The following is a 25,980-nucleotide window of genomic DNA, read 5'->3' on the forward strand; positions in this document are numbered from 1 at the left end:
CGAGCCTTGCAGATTCGTGCATTGACCTTATGTATCACACAACAGTCAGATCAAATACAACTTCTGAGATACGCAAAACGCTCCACAACTTTCATTGCCTCTCCGTGGATTGTAAGTTGCGCGTTCAGTAACCGCATGTTAACCTGCATGACCTCACGCCTCGTGCGTACAAATTGCATGCCAATGGACTTTGATCAGTTCGTCCAAAAACACCTGCACCTTCTTTTCATCTTCGGAGAGAAAAATGTCGTCTGCGATTTGATATCGACAAGGTTTTCGTCGCAGGCTACTTGAACTCCGGGTTTTGGAGACCTTTCAGCGTTCGTCTCATTATCTCATCGATCACGAAGTTAAATAGGAGAGGAGAGAGTGGGCATCCCTGACGGACACCGCTTTGTGTACGAAAGCTTGTGGAGAGCTCTTCGTATACTGTTCCACGCCCAGCAGTCTGAGAACACAAAGAGCGTGTCATGTTCACAAACTTCCGGGACATTCCTTGATGGGCAAGCGTGTCTAGAAGAACAGACCGGTCAACCGAGTCAAATGCGCCTTGAAAATCCAGGAATCGTGGGCTGCTTATACGTATGGCGTTGTTCTAGCACCTGACGAAGTGTGTAGATTTGGTCAACACAACTCCTGCCAGGTCGGAATCCCGCTTGCTGCTCTCGAGTCAGTGTTTCACGAGCCACCGTGAAGCGACGAAGCACGAGTGACGCCAACAGTCTTGTTACGACAAGGGTCAAGCTGATCCTCCTGTGGTTGCCACACGAGCCCCTTTTTTGAAAATGGGCACTACCACAGACTCTCCCCAGTTCTCGGGAATGCAGGCAAATAGATCAGACAAGCACTAACTGAGGACTTCACCCCCATCTTTGAACAACGCGGATGGGAGGTCATCCGGACCAGAGGCTCGGTGGCGCTTGAGAGAACGTATGCGGTCATAAATCTCCGATGCCGTGGGCGTTCTTTATTCGAGTTAATCACTCCATTCCGACCCTTGATGGTTTCGCCCACAGATGGTTTCCAGGGGCCGGTCGCACGGATCAATTGAAATAATCTTTGGGCATTACCGGCTTTCTGAGCCTCTTCCATTCCCTTGGCTTTTTGTGTCCACCACACTCCACGGTTGGCTTGCACGCTCGCCTTCACTCGATGTCTGATAATTCGTCGCATCAAGTTATGTTCGGTACCTGCTGGGATGCTTCTCCGAGATTTAAGGAATGCCACCGTTCGGTCTGATATCCGGTGCTTGAGTGAGGCTGGTGGTGCTGTACCACAGGCGAGATTCCCAGCACTATACAAAGAAGTGGCAATCTCGTCCCAGTATGAGTTTGCATCTGATAGTGTAGCATTTGGAAGAGATTCTAGAGGACGATTCTGGTAGGTTCGTCTAACATCCGGATATGCCAGCCTTTCGGTCGCCGAGTGATTTGTCCGCACCTTACGTGGCCCAGGAAAATGTAGAGAGGAACGACTCCGGACGAGTGTGTGGTCGGAACCCAAAACGACCGGCAGTCGGTTATGGACCCGCGCCGTCGGCAATTGATGGCAATGCGATCGATTTGAGTTTATGGTTGTTAGAGGACACCTTGTGGCCAGACGGCTTCGTCTGCTTCGGAAGTCGGTACTGCATAAAGACAGTTTGTGATCAGCACACAGCTGAAGCAATCGTTTCTCATTGTCCGTATCTACCGATTCCATTTCATCTCGACCTCCTAATCGAGTCTCAGATACGCTAAGCCTGCCCGCCAGTGCATTAAGATCTCCGGCAACCACTACGATATCTGAGCTTTTGGCTAACCGTAACAGGGCATTCAGGGCCTCGTAAAACCTGTCTTTGACGGCGTCGGAGCTACAGTCAGTTGGGGCGTAAGCATTCATCGGTCAACTTCCCGCTTGTAAGACTCCTTCACAGAAGTTGCCAGACAAACAGCACAGAGGCGCCTATCAACAGGTATCCAGCCAAGCAAGGATACTTCCACCCGGTGACTCAGAACAATACCAACCCCTACACATCTCGCCGCAGCAATCTCTGGATCACCAGAGGTGCGCAGCCGGAAGCGAGTGGAGAGTGACGGGGAGGCTAGCTCAACCACTGCACACATCAATGCCAATGGAGTCCAGTGTGAGAGCAAGAGTAGCTTGTTGTTCTGCTTGCTTCAGAGTGCGGACCTTGAAGGCAGCCAGGTAGACTGGGTGTTGAGGCTTGAAGATTGACTCAGAGATACCTGAGGATGTCGGCGCTATGTGAAGAGCAGGTGCTGCATGCAAAACCGATACGAGACTAGCGGAGTCATCGGTTCTAAGTGCTGAGCCTACAAGGTAGAGTTATTAATGGGATGGGGAGCTGGGATGGGGTGAATAAAAAGTATGTGAAGGAGAAACAAGGGAGGCGTCAGAAGTAGCCTGTTTTCGCTTACCCGCCCTGCTATATACAGCGAATAAGGCGACTCGGCTGGTGGCACCACGTGACGGCCGATGTGGTATAAGTTTATTGCTATACCTAGGTGTCATAGTTGTGCGCGGGCTGGGATACTGTCATTGCGCCCATACCTAGACAGGAGGTCAATTCGGGTCCATAACCGAAGTTTTTGACTCAAGAGCCTAAGCGGATGGCAACGGTGTTTGGATGGAAATACAAGTGCATTACCATTTCTACGGAACAAGCTGACGCATGTTCCAACCACCAACCTGTAGGACACGGAGACTGTTTTCGTCACACCTCTAACCATTGACCAACCTGGTATGGAGGCTCTGTGAGTATCGCGGGGCACTCCCCAGTATAGCTCAGTGGGTCGCTGAGGTGCGCAAACCGTCACACCGCGGTAAGGTCCAGTCTCTTTGTGATAAATGCGCCTTCTCCAGGCGTTCTAACCATCCACCACCTTAAATTCGCCGGTAAATGTGATTATTGGCTCGCATAGTTATTGGACTGTAAGAAATTCAGGATCCAGAACTGACCCTGTACTGTCTCCACAAGTTATCGGGTCTAGGGTAGAGAGCACTTTGCTACGATTTCACACCAGCTGACTCGGTATTTTCTGCTGGCCATGTAAATACAACCTTTTTGAAGAACCGCCGCCCTCCGTAATTTCATCGCCTTCATACGTTTTGTTGTTTAACAACCAACGCGTTCACCTGACTTCCAAATTTTCGACGTGGAGCATAACTTGAGATCTGCTCCGAATGTGGAACAGCGTTACATACTTCATGATGATGATCGGTGTGGTACTGTGCGTGCGGACAGTGCAAAAGTCCTCTGTCTTTAAGGCTCCTTTCCGAACCTCGTGAAATCCCGCGCACGTGGTAAAGAACACTGATGGAAGCCTCCAGGTATCTACAGTTTCAAACGGTATTGAAATAAACATTTAAAAATGCTGCTGGTGCAAAAAGGCACCATCTGGTGGACGGGTCTACCAATCAGCTTAGTTGCATCACCTACAACGTCCGCTTTACTCAGAATCACTGCCACTCACTGGTGAGTAGTTTACATACCATCTCGTACCATCTCGGTTTGGTATGACAGCATGTCATCGAATGCGGCAGTGTATTTAGTGCTCAACCCACATGAGTATACCTAGAAGCCACTTTCCGTTTGTTCCCTTCTGGCTTTACACCGTTCTTTTGCTATTCTCTTGTAGCGTATATAATATGACCGATTGGGATAAGCGAGTGCTAACCGCCAGGGCGGCACTGTGTAAAGTTCTTCAGGAACACCATGCTTTCATACCGAAGCACTCGGAAATCTTTCAGTTGGCGCAGGAGTTTGAAAGTTTGAAAGAAGTAGGTTTTGAGTCTGACTTCGGCTGAGTTTGTTTTATAAGTTACACCAGCAGTCATGCTTCCATTCTCGCATTAGAACTCAAGTTGTACCTAGACATCATAGGAGTGTCCATGTTTGCTCTTTCATCGTTTCCTACTAACAGTATACTCGAGTCTTAGGTGGATAACCAATAATTATTCAACATGGGTCTGCCAACGCTAATCTTCCCGAGGTGTAGACCCCAAGCGTGGGCATGGTTGTTTCTGGTATCAAATCCCCTGAGACTGGGTAACACGGACCGAATCGATTTCAGAGCGGCATCATATGTGGAACACGAAGTGCCTAGGCCAGCCAACCTTTAGGAGAAATATGCGGTGTCGACACACCTCGAACACACACAAGCGTGTTGGGGGGGGTGCTTGATTGAGAACAGAATGCTTTACCCTGGACTACATATGTGTGGAACAATATCCGGTCGTTTTAAATCCAGGAATGTCATGCCAATCGTAAGATTCCAAAACAAACGACATTACTCACATAAATGGAGTAACTAATGCCGCACTGTTGCGGTTGGGTTTTTGTTAGTTAAACCTTCAAAGGAGTTTCTGCTACCGAGGTACTCATCATCATCAAGGACAGCAACATCAGTGCTGGCACTGATGCTTCACTATCGAGGTATTGCTAAGGAAATTCATCAACACCATAAAAGTAGTTTCAGTGCTGCTCAGTTGTTTTGTTCATTCAAAAGCCAAACCATCATCTCTTTGCATGACAAGCATAAGTTGTCATTGTTGGCCTCGTCTGTGGTGGTCTATTCTTTCAGATGCATTAGTGGCGTTTCCTATATTATTTGAATGACCCATCAGCTTTCCGTCCTTATCTATGAATTCCGCTGTATCCTGTGTTGTCCTGTGTTTCTCATTAACTGAGAACCGACAGCTTGTTAACTTTTTGTAATTGTTGTCATTTTGCCGCTTCTCGACCCGTTTAGCTTGTTCCAACCCTGACCGGATCCCACTCACTATCTGTGGATGGCGACCATACGTTATCGGCTTCCGTGGCACACTCGGAGATTGTGTCCACTTTGAAGGAGACATTAGATATGCACGCTAACTGTGTGTACTTATTAGAAGTCCACCGGGCGATCGATCTGTTATCGACATCGGTCCGTCAGCTTTGTCAGTGTGTCTCGCGATCTCATTTGGACTTGTCAGACCAAGAAGATGATGTCAGGCCTGTGGCAGACGGTGATCCAGAAGGGCCAGCCACCACCAGTGGACTAGAGGAGGATCTTGGTGGATTGGGTCGGATGGAACAAGCCGATTGTCTGGATATTGATTCAGACACCTACAGGTGTGGTCTGGTCTTCAGAGTTTGTCGTGGGATTTTCAGTCATTTTCTAGTCATTGCTTGCAGTTGTGTCTACTGCTCTAAACCCGGTCCTTCGTTTTGTTACCTGGACTGGATTCGGACTGAGTTTCATTGTTATGCTGTTGCGAACCTAGGATTTAAGTGATGATGGTCTGTATTGATATGCAGTTTATACAAATCATCACATAACGAACATACAGGCTTGCATGATTAGGAAAAGCATGTGGTCCATTCAATCCAAAGTGGCTGAAAATAAACGACAGCAACCCGTCATTAGAAACCATCGCAATGAACGGAGATTCCCCTTTTCCTGGATGGCTTCACTCCAGGGAATTGAGCACTATGTTTGGGATGACGAGGAACGCTACTTTGGAACTTCCCAAGGCAGTGACCCCCCTTAGGAGGCGCCTCTGTGAACGGCTTTCTTGTGATGCGAATTTTCTGTCTAGGTTTGGAACGTGCAATGTGGAAATTCGATGCTCAGGAGTCTTCAAGAAGAGGCCTTCAGTGGTCATCAGCGCAGTGCCGTCAGTGTGTGGCCAATTTGCCTTCAATTGTCTTGTTTATAAAAGGTCCTTGGATCTTACCACTATGTCAATCGATTGCCTCTTTTCTCATGGCCTATTTCCAGTCGGTTGCACTTAAAGATAGTGGTCTGTCAAGCTGCCTTCCGCTGTACTGTGTCTGGGTCCTTTCAACGTCAGGCAGCATGTGAAAACCTCGTGTTAGTCAGTGTTGACAATTACTCAGGTTGCCAAGTGATGTTTGCGCACATATGGTCGGTCCTTCGGGGATCAAACCTAAAGCAGCCACTATCATGAAATGCAAACCTGGGCGTGTGACTTCTGTTATCCGGTCGCCATTCATAAATTCAAAAGTGTTAATCTGAATGGATGCAGTTACATCGTTTCCACCAAAATACTTCACCAACCTCATTTCTGAGGTTAGCATGGCATCGGATTTATTTTGCGTCTGCGGAACACTGGCCGCCCTTTCGTGACAAGATGCTTCCCCCGAAAGTCATCACATCAAGGTAATAACCAAAAGTAGTTTCTTTTGAAAAGTGGTCATATGCACATAGATATATTTCTAAACGTGTGCTCTCTTATGGAACTTGACGGAAGTAGAATGATTAGGCTGTTCACCGAAAAGTGCACATAGCCACTTAAAGTGATTCTGAACGTTCTTGTTGGATCATGTGACGCTGTCTAACTGCTGAACTCCACTTGAATGCTTCGCTGAAGACTTGCATCGCAATCAGGTAAAAATCCGTGTACTGCCTGCAGAAAATCATAGGGCTTAGTTCAGGATTCGCTCTGGCTGACGGGCGTGTACAATCAGTACGTGATGTTTATGGTTGACGCGTAAGGCCGTTTCATCAATCAGGGCATAATGGAATGTTCCGAATCTATGCTGTTCAATGGTTTGTGAGTCCGCGTTGTGTCCGGGCGCCGGCCAGACAATCCTTCTGTAAGACCTCTGTGAATCAACAGGTTGTGCCTCAGAGTCTTTGGTGAAACAATGTGTTGCCAGCGGTCTCGTTGACTGAGAAGACACATCAGAGGAATTCGTCCAAAGCCTGTGGGAAGTAATTCGTGTGTTTGAATTGTTTTTGAATGCTTCACAGTAAACTTCAAAATTCTGAAAGTTAATGCGCCAGTGATATGGTTGAGAGCCCGATGTTGGCCTATAATTGTCGTTCTAAATTAATCATACTGATATCGAATCAAGTTTTAGTAGCAAGCCTGTACGTGGCTTTCTGAGATGACATGCCTTTGGATGTACATTGAGGTTCCATGTGGTTCAGTTGCGTGCACTTTTATTTACTATAGGGTCATAAATTATGGCGTTGAAAGGATAGGTATCATGGTTTGCTCCCATTGGCTGAAATGGCCAATTAAACTATATAATTTTTCCGTTATTATCCCTAAAAGTCACTATCGGTCCCCTTCATTCTTGGTTTGGGATTTATAATTCGTGTCTCAGTTAGAGGGATTGTTCGGACACTCAAATATGTACCGGGAAAACCGACTTCTTTTTCGTTGGGTGTACGCTGGTTAGAGCTTAACAGAACAAATTCTGAGATACGGCCAGTATCAGTTAGAAAACTAAAGTCAATGCTCTTTCATACTATGCTACTTTGTCGTTTCTGGTTCCACAAGTATTACGTCTGCAATTAACAGGCAACTTTGATGCGAGGTTTTCCGGCACTTTTAGTGTTAATGGGACTTTAGTGCTTTGGGCGTTCGATCCCTTCTTAGGTCGTTCATTTCACATCACGCGTTTAACCATTGTCTTACAGTCCATCCTGATACTCTGCTATCGTTTTGGCTTCTCCGTATCGTCTCTGCCACGGTACTGGTGTAACGGTGATACTACTGATCGGGAGGCACGCGAGTAGTATGTGTTGTTCGTAGAATTTCACTTTGGGTCGATTGAAAAATGGAATTCTGTTGCGGAATTCGTGGGACCACTGTGGAACATTTGCTTGGATTTGACCAACGAATGGGTGGAGGCATCGAATCTCTAGGAAGATTCGTTCGGGAGAAGATCTGTGTCCAGTTTTTGGAACTAAGATGCAGATTAGTGTTTTGCTTCCCTGTTCAATGGTCTGTAACCGGTCAGTTGGCATTTCCGAATAAATAACTCCACAGCAAGGACCTTCTTCCTTTCACTAGTAGCGAGCGCCTGAACGATGCATGGTAAGATATGGAAGGAGCCACGCTAACGGCGTTTGAAGCCATCTGTCCGACCTCTATCGGATCAAATGACCAGTGGATATATAATCCGTACCACTAGGCCATCAGTACGACGGCACAGTTAAATCCCTCAAACCCCAAATAGCGTAGAACCTGACAGGAAACCTAGAGCTTTAGCGGACGATGAAAGCTCTGGAGACGAAAAAGGGTTTTGTCAACGAAATCAGCTGTGTTCAACTAATACTGTCGATGGCCAAAGTAAACCGGTGGCCAGTGAAGCGATAAGCAAAGGAGCGGGTGTAGTATCTCACTCGCGAAAATCTCGACTGAAAAGATAGACCGAACACTTTCGGGGACAGCTTAACTGGCCTCCTGCAACACAGCTCCTCGAGATATTACATGCCGAAAAACGGAGTGCAAACCTTAGTTGCTAGTCAGCAGAAGGAATAAAGTTGGAACTATCCTTTTTGTAATTCGAGAAGGCACCAAAACTGGATGGTCTGTATCCAGGCCTGTTCAAAGAAGGTGGCGACTCCCTGGTGAACCATGTAACAAAAGTTGTTGGCGTGATTTGGATCGAATTGAAAGTGTTTGTAGAATAGGGCACGTTGACAGTTGTTCCTATCTCCAAAATGAGTACGCAGACGCTGTGTGAAAGCCACCATGATATCAACCTGTTATCTGTGGCGTCGAAGGTGCTCTCTCCGAAGGTTGCCTGAACACAGGGACATACTGATCCGCGAAGACCCAGCTGGGTTCTGACCTGAGAGAGGATGCACCGATCATATTTTCACCATTCGACAGATTGTGGAACGGCGACACTGTCTCCAGCAACCAATAATCGTGGTTTTTCTTGAAATGATATCTGCCTTTGACTCTGTGGACCAAGGGTGTCCCCTTTGAATTTCTGGTACTCTTTATGGCGTTGTGCATCAACTCAAACATCAAGTATATTAAACGTCAGAAACCAAGTCCAAAACCTATGTACAAGCAGTCGTATTTAAAGTGCGTGAGGCGGCAACATTCTGGAAATTCGGACACTCGGACGAGTCTTTGGCAAATCAATTACGATTGGATTGTGCGACCGAATACCTCTATTGTCATTGAGCGTATTCGGTTGCGCGGGGTCGTTGGTACGATATATCCGAACACACCGACTCAGCTGGATGGTGAAACTAATCAGAATGTCTGCACATCCGGCCTCCCTTCCTCTTGTTGTCACGACTATCACAAACCATAATTCGGCAACGTGGATGTCTCGGTTTTACCTTACATTATATTAGTTTACTGTTCCAGACAATTGGAAATTTCGCGTTAAGCGTCGCGGCAAACATTATCCGGTCTAGCAAGATCATTTGGGGCACGTGCTGTGTCCTCCCTGGCGTGCACGAACGACTGTGATCTAAAAGCGCATTTTATCTGCATGAAAGCTTAGTACCAGGCTTTTGGGAAGTCTGTTACGTAAAATACACAGCTCCTCAACTCGCGAAACGAACGTTCCACCTACACAAATTTTGTTAGCATAAAACCCTAATTATTTGCGTGTTCGTTAACTCATCCTCAACCCTTACTCCCCTCCCAGTCTTTATACCAGTGAGGTCGTGTCCGCCTTGGAAGAGGTTGAGAAGTTGTTGAGTCAACCGACAAAATTCAACAAAGACAACACGCTGGTTTTTCAGGGATTCTGTCTCACTCTCCGAGACTGTAAGGTGAGTTCAATGCATTCGTTTTTGTTATGGTACCCTCTACGGAGCATGGAACCTTGTCTGGTTGGATGTCAGGGTTCTTGATGCGTACAAGCTCGAGATAGCTCAATGGTTGAGGTGCAAACACTGGAAGGTCTGTGGTTCCAGCCAAACCTCGGCATCTCGACTGGTCTTGTATATGTTTGGACAACCTAACAGTATGTCATCCCTCGTGCTTTCTTCGGGTTGCATAGCAGAGTGCTACAGCTGGAAGATTGTTTATTTAACTATTATGTTGATGGGTTCGGGTGTTGGATGAACGGATCGCTCACGCGGATTGCAAGCAGTTGTATCTTCCATAAATTGGAACAAGCGGGTGAGGAGCTAGGTTTATTTTAAGCAATTTTAAGGCGGTCAATATGCACACTGGTTTGTTGGTGCTTTCCGTTTGGTAACACGTTTGTGCAAACAGACATTATAACCGATTATGTATTTTCTACAAGCCTCAGTTTTTGCAGCTTCATGCAGTGTTGAGGATGGAGGCACTATCTTCTCCATCATTGCAGACTGTGCTCACTACGCGAGCGCATCCTCACAAGAACTTTTCAAGATGTCAGAAGTCCCACTTCTCGCTGGTAAAGGCCTATGGTGGCGGTTACTCTAGAGTTCAAACCATTTACTCAATACAGTATCCCTCGTAAGATGAATAACAACGAACCGTTTTTTAGATATCTCGTCATCATCGACAGCATAACATCAGTGTTCAACACCGATGCTTCACTGCCGTACAACCATGATTTATTTGAAAGCCTTATTGTAAAGAAAAGAGTGAAGGTGGACGGGGAAGGGACTTAGTACTGGCTTACCACAGTCATTCCGAGGTGCATGTAACTCCAGACATTCACTCAGACAATCTGGATAGAAACTGACATCAAGAACGCCAGTGACATCGGTTTGCAGCCATATCTTGTAGTGTCTCCAACCAGGCACAGTGAGGATCACGCGGTCCCCATCCTGCAAGGCGAGTAGCACCAACAGCACCCAAGCGTTTCGTGATCCCCTTCATACTCCTCTGCCAAGTCAAGGGTTGGCCACCTCGGTGTTTACGCCACTCCGAATTGGGCATGGAAAACAGTACTCTCTTCGGCAAACGATGGTTCGGCATACGTAACACATGTCCCAACCAACGCAGCTTCTGGGGCTGGACACATTCTTCAATGGAACTACCCGTTACACAACCGAAAACGCGCTTTCTGCATCCATCAAGCATATCACCCTTGGAAAAAATTAAGCGAAAAACGTAACTAGAAGACAGTTGATTCTGAATGCCGTCACTTGTTAGTTCTAGCATGATCCTGAGCACAGGTCGTTTCACTTCACTACGGAACATCAGCCTGAGATATACCGATTAACGCCCAGTCACTTCTCCGGTTCCTCACTTTTTCAAACACCACATTGCCTCAGTTCGGTGACAGTTTGAACCCATTCACCTAAAAGCTCAGAAGGCGGGACAAATTATGGAGTGTAAAATGTCTGCCAGTTGGTGAGGAGTTTCAAGGTGAAGTACTTGTCTTGATAGCTGAATAATCCACGATTTTACTCTGGCAGATGAAATCAACGTTCGCATTAGCAAAGCTCAAGTCATATTTGACTATTTTGTTTCATTTTGAGCATCAAAAATGTTTCATTGTAACTAATAATTAATGATAATGACAATCGTTCAGCTGTAACACCTTTTCGGCGCCTAGATGTCATGCTGTTCAAGGAAGCATGAAGGCTGGGATACTGCCAGATTACCCAAGCCCAATCAGGGGAAGTCGGTATCCAGAGGTCGGGTTTGTCACTAACAGGACATGGCAAAATGAATTCGGTGTAACCACAGTGGATAACCCTTTATAGTTTCATCTTCAATTTCTGTGGTTGTTTCTCACTTCCGAGCACCGAACGATAACCTCCTCCTGTCTTTCTATGGGGACAAAGCACGGAAAATAAGTTTCTCCTGTGGCAGCGCCGTGATGTATACTACTTAATTAATGACTCATTGTTGTTTTCCTGGTCATTTCATTTCAAGATCATCCTGTACACAAATGCAGACCAACAACATGTGGGATGTAACGGTAATGAGGTCTCTTCGACATCGTGAACAGAGAAGACAAGTGGATATGTGATGTCATTAAACTGCAAAACGCACACAAACTCTCTATTCTAGCGAATATGCACTTATTTGCAAACTGATTTGGTTTTTTCGAGGGACTCACCTGGAACCTAGCTGAATCTTTCCGTTTTGATGTTTCCAGGCAACCGAATGGGCTGCACTAGGCCGCCTCATGTTTCAGTCGCTACGATATTCGAGATATCGCGACACATATATATTTTGTAATGCATTACTCTTCGACAGCCTACGACCGGTCTCGCCCTTCTTGGGGCTCATCAGGTAGGCGCAGTCCGTCAACCTTACGTTCTACTACCTACCTGATAAGCCCCAAGAAGGGCAAAACCGGTCGTGGGCTGTCGAGGAGTTTTCAGCAACCTTCTGAGTAGTGCATTACGCTCTATTCTACTCATGCATACGCTAATTTTCACATCCAAATTAATTTAGTATTAAAGGCAGCTCGCACTCTTTCGTCAGACAAAATAATTTATTGAGATTCCGCCTTTTTCCAATCAAATTCAGTGAGTCAAATTCAATGACAAGTTCAGTGAGTATTGAAAATTTGAGCAGGAAATGGTGGCAATAAAGACGGTTATTCGCGATTGCGTTTCTCAGGCTCTGCAATTAAATGAATGTCCAGTAGACTTCTAGCCGAAATGAACAGGGTCTTTCCGTTGCCCTGAAGGTTGGTAGCTCGATAAGACCTGTTCCGTTGATTGGGCGACTCTCATCAACCTCCTACCAACACACCACTGAAGATCAAGATAATTCACGGCTTTGATCGGGAAAAAACTTGGTTCTTTGTCACCAAACAGCATGTATTAGCCACATTTCTATGTTGTTGCAGTTTTTACTGTATTGTGCACCCAAACTGCACAATAACAGCCACCAAATTCACGAGGAACACTTACATTTCCTACTTGGTACTTTTTTTAGGAACCAAGCATGGAATAGGGTCGAAACATAAAAATCCCTGCCAACCAAAACATGGTTGATTTTGGTGAATTTTCGGATCGGTGCAAGGCATAGCAAAGCGTTTATAAGTAGTGGACGAAATTTTGGAATTGAAATGTCTCTGCAGCGTTTGAGGTTGTGAAGCTATTCTGAGACCTCTGCATAGGTGTTTCGTTCTGTTTGAAGTCATCTGCAACGCACAGTTCTTAAGTTTTCACGGAGATTTGAGTGCACTAGCTTTGGTAACAAATCGACCTATGGGTTACGGGAGATGAAGTGCTTCATGTTTCTCGAAAATTCACTGGCTAATTTGGTCATAAGTTTGTCCTGTTGTTCCTTCACTACAGCTGCTTTTACGTTTACAAAAGTTTCTTCTACTTGTTCTTCAGCGAACCCTTCATGAGCACATCGATATGTTATGGCGTCAGTGCTTTGTTTGGCGTCGATACAATCAGCAGACGGAAGAGGGCAACGTGGCGACTGCGACCAGTGGCTTGGCAGAACTGCTGAATGACCTGTGTGTCTCGACTTCCACACTGCCTTCCACTGCGGAAATGTACAATTTGTTGCGACGACCGTACGACAGCGAAGATTGTGGCAAACAATTTGGTCCTGTTAAACCGTCACCGATCATTGCCAGTTTCACAGTTTATGCGATGTCTGATCTACTTGTGCAGCTTTTCCGGTTAATAGATGCTCTCAACGACTCAGCGGTAAGTTGGACGTGTGTCAGTGGATAGGAACACCGAAAATTTTTCCATCGCTGGCCTTCACAATCTATATCGCTCTACTATGTTGGCCGAAAACCTAGCACGAATGTCCGTGGTTGTAGAACGGTATTTTCCTGAGCTTAGTTCTCGGTCTGAGCCTCCCAAGCTAGCGTTCACGTCAAAAGCAATCGTCGAAGGTGCACAAGGTATATTAATACCCCAAACGAAGTCAGGAACAATTGTACAGCGCTTCGTATATATATAGCGTGGGCGGTTATAACTTTCTGGAATTTCGGACGCGTTCTGGATGCGCCATTGGCAACCGGCATTTGGCCAATACTGGGTCATGATTGGCTGTTGGGTCTACATTCTCGACCAATCAGATCTCGTCTTGATGCCGGACCGACAGGCGTCCCGAATTCTTGGCCAGTCTCGTGCGGGCTACGATTATCGTCCGTAGCAGTGTCTGAAGACGTGCGGTATAGAGGGATCCGTGTGGATTCCCTCCTAACAGTGGTACATGCCTATAGAAACTAAGCGAACCAGAAAGAGTCTGTTGCACCCCGGTTTCCATCTTATCTAAATCATTCAGCTGTAGCACCCTTTCGGTACCTAACTGCCATGTTACCCGAAGGAAGCACGAGGGCTGGGATACTGCCAGGTTGCCCAAGCCTAGACGGGGGAATCCGAGATGCATCTTATCTGGTGAGCTCCGAATCGATGGAACAGTCAAACCAAACGTTTTACATTGGAGATTGTATCCGTGTACTTAAAAGATACGCGTTGTAACAGGTGAAGCAAGAATTCGTTCACTAAATTAGGGTGCGATTAGACAGACAACAGCTGTATTTTAATTAGCTGACTGAAAAGGAGTGACACGTCGAATAGTTGGCCACGGTTGGAACGTTTCAGACATACAGCGGCGGACGAAGGCGAATTCAGACGTGTCACGTCCCCGTATTTAAGCGGGTACCGGTTTGTTCACTACGCTCGATCAGGTAGTTGAAGACGATCAACTACCTAACCACTATTTTCAAGTCACACTTGCTGCTGCGCTCATTCCCGAGGGACCGGATTCGTCGAAGAGTGTTCTCTAAGTTGGTAATGTGTTGGAATATTGGTAGCTCGGGTGTATTAGTTGGTAATTGATCAGGTGGCTGTTGATCTGTTCGCCGGGCTTGGCAAGTGATTTGCAAACGTTTCGTCACCGTTTGAGGAGACCTCTTCAGTGCGCTGTTGGTTGGGTAGTTTCTCTCTTCGTGCCTGCGTTTATATAGTCTACAAAGAGCAGCCTTTGCGCTGTAACCTAGATTCTGGTCGGTCCGATATTGATCTATATTGAGTTGTGGTTTATATTTCTTGCCGTCTATTGTTGTCTCTTTCGGTTGGCCCGTTCTTGATCTGTATTGCGTCGTAGTCCGCTTCTTTGTTGGTTTGTAGCATACCTCCTATTTTTAGTAGCTTACTGTTCTCCAATTACTCTACACTTGTCGTGTAACTCCGTCAAATGGCGATCAGGTTTTGTAGTTAATCCAATCCCTCAGCACCGTCGGTCTGTGTAAATCGTCACACAAAACCCGTTGGGCCGATCGGTTTTCTTTTAAGATCCACTCCGGCGTGTATTACTCTACTCGAATGTGCCTGTCCCCGTAACCGCGACATTTAAATGTCTGTTGATGACACCTATTCGGATTTCATTAACAACTAATAAGAAGCGTATGAGTTGAGTTGTCATATTCATAGACTGCTTGTTCCAGAAAGGAACTGAGCTATTCTTCTGGAATTAGGGGAACACGAAAGACGCTTTGTGTCAGGGGATATGTGAAATTGACATGGCTTTTGGGCCTTTTGTGACTATTCCGTGTAAGGTCCATCGGTGTATTCCGATCCGCACAGCTGTCACCCTTATTGTCTTCGTTTGATCTGTTTTGGCTTGATTTTTCCACATCATCCGTGGTGCCTGTCGAAGGTTGTTAGGACTAACGATAAATAATATGAGTTGACTCCAGAAACTACTCATCAGTAGTATAAAAGCCGTTAGCGTTGGCTTCGGCACATAGGGGATGCGTATCTGACACTAACCACCTAAAATTACCGCAGCCATCGAAATAAATTCTCAAAGTGACTAGGATATAACCTTTCCATTGATTGCTTGGCCTGTATGAGAAATTATCAGCCAAGCCACTGAATATGTTTCAATCGTAACCTCGGAGGAATTTCCGGTCCCTCCAATATTGCAAAACATTTCATCTTCGGTCTCCTTTTTCAGGCCCGTTTTAATGACTTATCAAAACGTCTTTGGGAGCTTCTTTTTGAGCCTTGGTTGGAGAAGGCCCGGTGTACTTCAGAGTCATCCAGACAGTTCATGGATTGGCCGCGTCTCTGTGTAAGTTTTTCTACTATTCGGTCCGCTCCTGTCCCTGTTAACTCCTTGTTGTTTGTTTTTTTCTCTAGTCGCACCCTACATTGTCATCTTTCGCTGCATTTTTCAGACCCATTTTTATAAGGCAGATAAACGTCAGGTTGATGACACAGACTTCACCGAAGATTTGGATGACATCGACCGACCCGTACGGTTACCTGCCTGGCGTCTGTCACTGGTTGCCCCCACTTATCCCGACGAGAGAACTGAGGATTCGCTCATTCAAGACTCCTGTCGGCAGCTTGCCTCGGCTTTCCAGGAACTTCACACCTATGTGTTCTCTCCACGATCGACAGTAAAGGATGGTGAAGGACCACAAACGATTTCGTCCTCCTTTGTGCGTGACAGTGGCTATTTTGACGATCGTCTAGTAAGGCGTCTGATTGACGGTCGATTCGCCTCCGTCCTTCCTTCAGCGAAGAAATGTCGATCCGCCGAGTTCTTAGCACCAGCCACACAGGCTGTGTATAGTTTGGCCGTGACCGGTGAAGAAACGGGATTCTTCACCGGCTCTCTCAATGAAGATTCCCAGTCCAACACTAGCGGTTTTTCAGTTGGAACAGGTGGGGCCACTTTGCTGGTGTCGTGGATTAACGATTTATCTAGACTGACGGAGAAGCGCAGGACAAATGAAGTTTTGGCCCAAGTACGCAGCTTGTTATCCGATCCAGAACAATTTCATGCTACCTGCATCGTGGGCACAGGTAGTGAGTGTACCAAACGAGGGGAAACTTACCTGGACGAGTCATGGGATGAACAGTTAGACGAAGAGGAACTGAACACGTATCAGAGACAAGCTGCCAATCGACAGAAACAGACTGACTCGTCTACTCACCCGATACCTTCATTGTCGCAGTTGCTGGAGTCCGCACAGAATCGTAAAGATCTAACTCGGTTTGTAGACCTTGGTCACTTTCATTTTCCCCAGTGCAGGGTGAGTTTGTTTAAGCTGGTGCATTTTTCTAATCCCGGGTTAATTTTTCTTCATCTGAATTGGTGCTATTTTAAGAATTCATTTTGTCAGCAACACTGTCATCCTACATGACACAACTACCAAGATAGTGAAATCTGCCCACTATCCCCAAATAACCATTCAGCTGTAGCACCCTTTCGGTGCCTAACTGCCATGCTACCCGAAGGAAGCCCGAGGGCTGGAATACGGCCAGGCTGCCCAAGCCTAGACAGGAGAAGTCGTGATTCCCGAGGTCGGATTTGAACCACGGATCTTTAGGTCAGTAATTTCGCGCTCTAACCACTTGGGCCATCTTGCCGCTCTGATGACCACTGTCCTTAGTCGCTCTGATGCTGTGACCAGTTTCGGCGGTACACTCGCTCAATTGTATTTTTCTCCCGGTGGCACGGACAACTTACGATTAGCTTCTAGTCTCCTTGATTTATCAGCTCTGTGAATTCAAAGTCAGGATTGATTATAAATTCAGGGAACGGCGACCTTGATGCTAAGCATAAGTTGATCGTGGTTCATGGAGGTTTAATCAATTGTTTGCTTACGCGGATTAATTGGCGATGAGTTGTGTTTAGCCGTTTAGCCTTAATATTCATTACTCCGTGGTTTGAAACCAACCTCCGCATCTCGACTTCACTTGTCTAGGCTTGGGTAACCTGGCAGCATCTCAGCCCTCGTGCGTGCTTCCTTTGAACCAAGTGGATAGATGGTATGGATACGGAGTTATTGAGAATTATGTCCCATCACGACTACCACCTTGCCGTCACTTGGCCAGATATTCACGTTAACACATGAACACAACCAAGGATTCATCTTCAACATTATGTGCGTCGGTGCCTCGCCCATCCATATGTACTGGTCCAACCTCGGTGCAGACTCATGATACCCTTTACGTTGCACAGGTCTAGACAGCAGCAATCGAACCGCGTACATTTCTTGTTGGAATTCCGCGCTTCATCCTCTTCATAAAGTTAGACCGGGCACTTACAAATGGAGCCATCAGGCGACGGTTAATCTGACTGCGATTTAAGTAACCTCTGGCCCATCAGTGCTACTAGGGTGCCATACTCAATGTTGACCATGCTTCATTAATTCTCTTGTTGTCTGCCTTGTCAGTGTCGTCCTTCTTGGTCACCGTACACCTTCCTTTGTTGCTCACTTTGTAGGTATCCAAATCGGTTCTGACCTTTTTAGACCAAATCAATGCTATCATAAACGAAGCACAGACCTATTTGGATGTACGCGCTGCACACGAGGATTCGGAATCGTCTCGAGTTGGTGCGAAACGAGCAAATTCTTTCCCGCTTGCGACAACTATCGTTGAGTTGGTACCTCGCCTGCTGATCTCCTATACTTCTTTGATTCCCTGCTTTTTCGGTCCCAAACTCGAAAAAGATCTCTATTTAGCTTGTGAGTCCCTAACTGCTTCATGTTCCGACTGTTGCGTTCGTTGTCTAAGTTGTGTTTGAAAAGCGAATGGTTCCTCCGCCCCCCCCCCCATCCATCTGCAGGCCTGTATCACAACAACTGCATGTACCTGGCACACGAATGTTTCACTTTGGGTGAAATTCGCCTCTATCCAATGCTGCAGAAGGTCCGTTCGGAGTGGACTGGTGAAGATACGGATCTTTTGGAACAGTTGGCTGCTGTAAATACCTGTGTCTTGGTTCCACACTTCCGCACCACAGCCACTAACCTCCTGTTGCGGCATTTGCGTGGTTACCGTGACCAGTTGGTTGGTCAGTTCAAACAAACTCGTGGGTTCCGAGTAAGTTCTGTCATGTTTCTTTCTGTTCCTTTCACGCCTGGTCGATTCACAGTCGTAGAGGTAAACTAATGTGAACGTCCCCGGTGGAAACCTAATTACTTATTTGACCTTTTGGAAAATTGATCATGGACGAAGCCCATGTTCTGAAGGTCACTGAAGTCCGATAGATGTACACTGTTATTTCTCAAAAATGAACGAAAGCATTCCTCGCACGGATCTTCCTCAATCTGGGCCAGTGTTCTGTCACGTAGATGAACTTGGGGCCACCGGAGCCGAGCGTGATTCCATTGTGTATGAATCAACTTTGCTCACTCACAGAAAATGAATCTAACGAGTTAAGTCATGCTTCTTCAGGATCGCCGTCATTTCAAGAGCTTTCACTATGATCAGGTGAGGAGGTACAAGTCAATGACAGGTGTGAATGAGTGCTAGTCAAGGGAGCTCGCGTGCTACGCAAGCGGATGAGTAAATCGTGACTGTATTTCAGAACACACATTGTGTATTGCACCACTACCGTTTTCGAAGTCACTAGTTAGCACTAGAGGTTCCACTTAAGCTCTTTTCATCACCTTCAGTGCTCCGATCATGATTATTCCAGACACGATAGCGACTTGTTCAAGCCCGACTTTTTGCTCTTCGATTGTCCGGTTTCCGATTCTCAAATACCATCCAAATCAACCTGATATTTTGATCGTTGTGGCGCTGTTGGATGCATTTATTTCTTAGTTGCGTCACTTTTAGTCTCACACTGCATGATTGCTTCGCCCATATCTCTCCTGGGACAGAAAGGGCGACGAACGCATGTCCTCTCGAAAGTCAGTGCAAGCCTGACAATATCATCGACCATGATTGCATAGTCAGGGGCACGCCACAAGTGTGAACCGCGTGCTCCGTTCATAGCACATTGCAATGAGTGAATGGGTGTTTGAACTAATGGCCTCACCAAAACCTGCAACAAACTGAGTGCGGCAGACCGCGGAGCTGAACGGTAGAAACGTTAGAACGTCTCTATTTCAAACAGGCTAATACTGAGTCGGAACTCAGGGAAATCTGTTACTCTCCTGGCAGAACACTATTGGTGAATAAGTTTGGAATTCTTTTAGGAGTTAAGATCCCGCATGCTGAATTCACTTTGTCCGTGTATGATACATGCGAATGGTTCACCGGTCGTGACCCACCGGAGTGCTCCTCTTATATACTGCCCCATGGTTCCCTAATATATTCGAGCAATCTTCGGGTACAATTATTCTATTGAATTTCCCTTTTATCAGAGATCTTGTCATCGGATCTTTGGTGAGATCATATCCTGAATGATGTTTGGTAGATTATAAATAGATAAGAGTTTGCTGAAAGCAGACGGGAACACATTTGTTTGAATTTGCTCGTATGTTTAAACATAACTAAACAGATTACACACACCGGTTCATCTACCTAACTCTGTCTTGAATTTCTGGCCCTCGGTGCCGTTGAAAGCACCTCGCCTGATAACATTTGTCCTAAATATACGAGGAACACCTTTCGGATCATTGTTTACAATGGAAGTAAGGGTGAATATATTATGCTGCATTCCTTGGTCAAGGCTTCGAGCCTGAAGAAGGCTTCACCGCATCACAGGCCTTATACTAATATTAACACTTTGGTATGGTTCGGTCACGTCTGCTTGTATTGTGGGCATTTACCCTGTACGGAGGCCAGCCGTCCCTAATAATCGAACACCACATCATTTGGACGGATGTCACGTGCAGGACACGAGCTAAACGAAGGCATGTCCTGATTGGTCAGAATGCCAACCAATCCGAGTCAAGCACCTTTGACTCGGTACTTCTCGCCCCCTCACGGAGATTCTGGAACACCCTGTGACTACCCTATAAATACAGTTGTAATAGTTTTCCTTTGTTTCCATAAAGGGCTGTGTAGAGCTACCGTGCTTTTTGATATACCATAGTGAGCGGAGCAGGAAGCCAAGGGACCGATACCGAGTTGCACTACCGTCCAGCAAGTTACAACACACCCTGGATTCACTCGCTCTCTGATAGAAAAGATGGCCAACGTATATATATATATGTAAATTCGCGCTCTAACCACTTGGGCCATCTCGCCCAACCACAGCCATTCTTGGTTCAATAAAACACTTCATCCTGCACTTGAAGTGCCACTTTGTTGCAAATGAAAGTGCAAGTCCTTCAGTACTCCTGGTAATATAGTAAACAAGACTGGACAACCGTAGGATTCACATTGGAATTCCAAGGACGTGGCCTCTGGCTGAACGCCAACAATCGCCTGAACGTAGCAAGACCACCAAAAGGTCACCAAAATTGTATGGTTTTAGGCCTCCAAGGTGAGTTATGCTTTATACAACCAACAACCCTGTTCCTCCCGATCCACAATCAAGCAACTTCCACTCTGGGACTTTTAAACAAGCGATTCTATCCTGAACTCCGCTGAAAAACAAATATTACAGCTTCAACAACTCCGGACTTTGGCTTTATATGATGGAGGAAAAGTTTCTTCTCAACCAAAGACAGCCCAAATAAGGTCACGGAGGGGAAAATCTTCCGAAATTCTTTACTATTTTAGTAAACTCGATTTTTCGACTGAATAAGTTTGTTTTCTGACTGTCAGAGTGAGTGTCGAACGTCTCAGTTATACTTGTGGCATTAAAGCACTGTAAGATACGTTCTTGTTTCTCTCCTGCTGACGGACTTAGACAGATCTTGGTTATTCCTGACGACGTTTTTTTAGAGTAACGAGCCTCACGCGACCAAAACAGTCTAGAAGGGCAAGATGACTCAGTGGTTAGAGCGCGAATTTACTGACCGGTAGGCACGTGGTTCGCCCCTTACCTCTGTCACTCGACTTCCCCCGTCTAGGCTTGGACAACCTGGTGCTGTCCCGGACGTCTTGCCTCCTTTGGATGGCGTGGCAGCTAGGCGTCGAAAGGGTGCTACAGCTGAACTATTATCTCTTATTTTTTCACTAGCCTAGAGAAACTTTCAAACAAGCCACTTTCGAAAGGAAACGAAGATCTCACCGCTGACTGATGGGTTGACACACCTGTGGATTTTACCAGTTCTCGAGCGATTGAAGCGAAGTGAACCTGAACGCTTACCATAGATTTAGATAACGCGCTTATCTCTACTCGGAAGGTTATTGGCTTGATTTTTCGCGGATATGTGATCCTCGATGGGCACGGAATAAGTGTGCACTGTTTATTGCTCTTCCCCAATATGCTGACTGCGATTCACACGGTGGAATATTTGGATATGGAAGTCGTACCATTCAACGACACTTGGAATGAACAATTCGTCTTAACTTATGTTCTATTACAGCACAATTGCTCTAAACTCTCTGTTCTGTTACTTACTCAGTTCCTTGTTTTTCTTCTCTATCAGGATGTTGGTCTTGCGGAAAATCGCCACGCAGCCACGCAAGCTGTCCATGAATGTTTGGATCTCCTCCGCAGTGCGTCAGATGGTTTGAAACCTCTCCCGCTCACCGTGTATTACCGCTGTATGGGTAAGTATCATCTGCACTTCTACATCCTTTTCGCCGTCAACAATGAATCAAATTCAGTCCAGGTGTTCTGGCGTGGAGTATGTTCGGGTTTCCACGACGTCCCCAACCTCATGGTTTTCTGTTCCTCGTGATTGATTGTTGTTAATCTGCTGGAAGTAATGGTGGATAACATCGTGCTTCCAAGATTTGCGCGTCACCAACTCGACTTCCTTTGCATGCTTTTTGCATAGGTATCATGAGTAAAAATACCCTTTAGTTTGGTTCAGTTCACACTTATAGCCAATCTGGCTACAAAGGTGCTGACGAAACTGGACACGTGTTAGATAAGTATAGCACTTGTCCACTGAGCCATCTGCGTTCTACGAAATGATCAAGTTACTTGGATGATGCTGATCATTTCATACAAGCGACAAGGCAGTGTTGCCAGTTTAATCTCCTCTTCCTGGAATCCCCAAATTGATCTGTCCCATCTATCCTACCATGTTTTGTCATCCAAAATGGTGAGATGCTCTGCTCACACGGCGTCGCTTGTGGAAGATCACGAAGTAATAATAATAATCGTGTGGCTGTAACACCCCTTGAAGGAAGCACAAGAGCTGAGACAATCCCAGGTTGCCCAAACCTAGACAGCGGAAGTCGAGATGCTCAGGTTGGGTTCAAACCATGGGTCTTCCGGTCAGTACGATGGTGCCTTAACAACTGAGCCATCTCGTAAGAAACAACACCGTCTAACTCAGCCCTCCAACGTATTCGGGTGAGCCCGACATGACTACTTCATGCGCCTGATACGGCACCTTGTATGACATCTGTAACTAAATTGGAGGTCGCTGACTGCATCATCTTCGCCGTCACTACCACCCAGTTGATCCGTTTAGTGACTGTCTGCAGCCGTCTCTTGATTTTTATGTTCGTAGGTTGTAGCGGTTAGCACTCTTATGCCTCACGGTTTGTGTAGGCAAGATTATGACCAAAATCCACGTAGTGAATACTATTCAGGTTGTTGACGTTCCTCACAAGCAACAATGAGCACCGCGAATCGTCGTCGCTCAGATCCTTGATGATCCTCCGAATCAAGATATTTGAAGTTATTTTGAGGAAACCTCTTTAATTTCTCTTCGTGTACGCACCAGTCTGTGACTAACTCTGTCATTCTTCCATGGCCTACATTGCATGACACCCGTACCCTGTGCAGAAAAACGTCAAATCAGTGGGCGTCTCAGGATGGTGCACGAACTCATACAAAAACGATGGAATCAGTACGATTTATCATTCGTACAAAATAATTATTGAGAGCTCGAGATAGCTCATTAGTTAAGGTGCGACTCGAAGGTTCATGGTTCGAACCCAACCTCAGCACCTCGACTGCTTGTGTCTAGACTTGGGCAACCTAGGTGTATCTCAGCCTTCTGGCTTCCATCGGGTTGCGTTACCGCTGGGCATCGGATGGGTATTATGGCTGAATGATTATTATTACTACTAAGAGTGTCATTAATGATAATGTCTCGTAACTTTGGATATTTCATGGGAAATCGTCCGGTATCAAACGTGGTTCATCCAATACAAGACATATAAGCTTATTAGTAGTTGTTACTACTTGTTGGTACTCATGAGTATTACGGATAATTATGCAGAATGGCAAGTGGTAGCGTTTTCAGCTGTTTTTCTGCTCTTCATTCACCTATTCTGATTTTTTTCTACCTAGACTTTCACGGGTGCTTACTTCGAGTAGTATCGTTAATCTTCAAATCATACAGTTTCATAGTTAGTCTGCGTTTAATTGCACATTTTTCGTGAGACACTGTTTTCAAACATCCACTGTGAAATGTGCTCACTACTGATGATAAGAGTCATAACATACATACATATTGTACCAATAATAAAGGCAACCCCATCCTAAACACGGCTGCCAGCTATCCGAGACTATGGACTGACTTGGGCAAACTCTAGGTCTACCTGTGTACATTTATATAGATGAAAAGCATTTCAGGTTTCGTCGTGCAGCGTATTGACTCAGGTGTGCCCTCGATGTGAATCATCAAAGAATTGTGTGACTCCGCGCTGCTGCAACATGTTGCCTTTGCTTACTTACCACATATGTGGCTGCTATCGCGGCCATACCCATCTCACCACGTTGACCTCGATTTTTGGACACGATATTCAGATAATGAATTCGGGTATACGAACAATGCCCTTTCCTCACCAAGCCGTTCGCCTGCCTCAGCTGATATCTTTCGTGCTTGTCAGACCCGGGTCTTCTTTGCTGGGAGGAATTACCATAATATTATTAATAGTTTGTCCAGCTCTGGTAGTTTTCCAGTGGATGCTACCGTGCGACCGAAAGAAGTGTGTGAGTTGCGATACGGTCAGTTTGCCAAAACCCAGATAGGGATAACAAAATAATCTAGGGCTGGGTTTGAACCGCCGAACCTTGGTGTCTCGAACGATGAGCTATCTCGAGCCGAAGCAAAGTAATTCGCAACGATTATCCACACATTTCCACGGACGTCTTTCAACCCTACCTCCATCGTGCTTACCCCAACCTCTACTCCATTTTGCTTACAGGCGTCCTCTGTAATACCGTATGTTTGGAACTCAATTCGAGCCTGCTACAACTGATCGATATGACCACGCAGGATTGTGAAGTTCTGGTGAACCTCATAAATCTGGTCGAGGCCGAAGTAAGTGGATTGACACCAGTACCACTGCGTCACTATCGCACTGCCATACTCCCCTTTTATTCAACAACTTAATGTCTTATGCCTAGGTTGGTTGTCACAGAACTTATTCTGAACCCCTTGTTTTAGCTGGGAGCTGAGGCTGTCGTCATGAAACACCATATACATGGCGCCCAAAACAAATAATGAATGGGCGGGTTGCGCTGTGGAATAAGAAACGGATTACTAATTAGTAGGGTTGTCATCGGAACGCACAGAATGACTGGCTCAGTTTCCGGGCTAGGCTCCGTTGCCACCTTTCCAGTGAGATTTCTCACTACTGTTATTTCGTTAGTAGCACAAAACCCAACTTCTTTATGGTAGTGACGTGGCGGCGCTCCGCGTCCGACGTGGAGCGGAATGGTACAGTACAGACAGTTTTCGCGTGTCAAGTCCAATAATAAGTAAGGCTACACATTTTGGCAAGAGTTTTCCGTTTGAGAGCGGATTCCTTTTCTGGTTATCGTGGATTCCACTCCAACCCTTCCCTCTTTACTCTTCGCTTCATAAGGATAAATCGGACTGGTCGTATGGCTGGTAAGGCGTACTACAGTGTCTCACCATCATTGCTGATGACTTCCAGATTTTCGACGCAGGAAGCAGCCACTTTCTACTCGTTTTATTGTCCTCTTACTCCCATTCGTTCAAAGTTTGAGCTGGTTGCATTCGCATCTTCTATAGCCGCCGTTTGTGACTTGCTGACAACGGTGCGATTTCCGTCTGTCCTTGGCTTGCTGTCCCGCCCGCTATGTTATGTCTGAAGGCACGCTAGGTTGAGACAGCTCTTTATGAAGGCAAAGGGAGATTACCACGGCTCTGCTTATAGAAGTATCATCGAATGCTCCATAAGGTCACGTCAGATTCCTCGTGATGGGGCGAGAAGCAGCGAGCTTTAGATGCTCGATCCTTATTGGCTGACATGCATCAAAGCGTGCTTTCGTTTGGTTCGTAGTCCGCACGTGGCACCTTTCCAGTCGATGTGATGTTCGGTTTTTAGGAGCGGCTGGCCTCCGGACTTCCCGTTCGACTTTTCCAGTGTGGTGTACCGTTTGAACAACAATAAGCTGCGGATACCTTGTGTGGGTGTCGCGTAAAATCTCGTTACACCGAAGTTTTGGATTTGGGCTGTTCCTTACAGGTAATTGAGTGACGTGGATGCACTGAAACTCCCAACTGCTTCCGTTTGTAAGTTGGGCTCTTACAATTAGGAAGTTCTTGATTCACAAATTGCGATCCGTTCCTGACCAGGTTCATCCCCAAAA

General features: G+C 46.1%; 2 protein-coding genes across 2 annotated transcripts in view; one reads left to right on the forward strand and one right to left on the reverse strand.

Moving 5' to 3' along the window:
• Positions 1–3,639: 3,639 nt before the first annotated feature.
• T265_13075 (hypothetical protein) overlaps positions 3,640–25,980 on the forward strand; it is a gene marked incomplete at both ends in the record, with an annotated part of 28,920 nt that continues 6,579 nt past the window's right edge. Inside the window, 10 exons of the mRNA XM_009167090.1 lie at positions 3,640–3,783; positions 4,755–5,116; positions 9,416–9,542; positions 12,972–13,337; positions 15,604–15,720; positions 15,827–16,690; positions 17,887–18,130; positions 18,232–18,488; positions 21,818–22,004; positions 24,567–24,682. Coding sequence (XP_009165354.1) covers positions 3,652–3,783; positions 4,755–5,116; positions 9,416–9,542; positions 12,972–13,337; positions 15,604–15,720; positions 15,827–16,690; positions 17,887–18,130; positions 18,232–18,488; positions 21,818–22,004; positions 24,567–24,682 — 2,772 coding nt within the window. The remainder of the gene's footprint in view (positions 3,784–4,754; positions 5,117–9,415; positions 9,543–12,971; positions 13,338–15,603; positions 15,721–15,826; positions 16,691–17,886; positions 18,131–18,231; positions 18,489–21,817; positions 22,005–24,566; positions 24,683–25,980) is intronic.
• T265_02740 (hypothetical protein) overlaps positions 16,108–25,980 on the reverse strand; it is a gene marked incomplete at both ends in the record, with an annotated part of 12,711 nt that continues 2,838 nt past the window's right edge. Inside the window, one exon of the mRNA XM_009167055.1 lies at positions 16,108–16,363. Coding sequence (XP_009165319.1) covers positions 16,108–16,363 — 256 coding nt within the window. The remainder of the gene's footprint in view (positions 16,364–25,980) is intronic.

Source organism: Opisthorchis viverrini, assembly GCF_000715545.1.
Source record: "Opisthorchis viverrini unplaced genomic scaffold opera_v5_35, whole genome shotgun sequence".
NCBI classification, from domain to species: Eukaryota; Metazoa; Platyhelminthes; class Trematoda; order Opisthorchiida; family Opisthorchiidae; genus Opisthorchis; species Opisthorchis viverrini.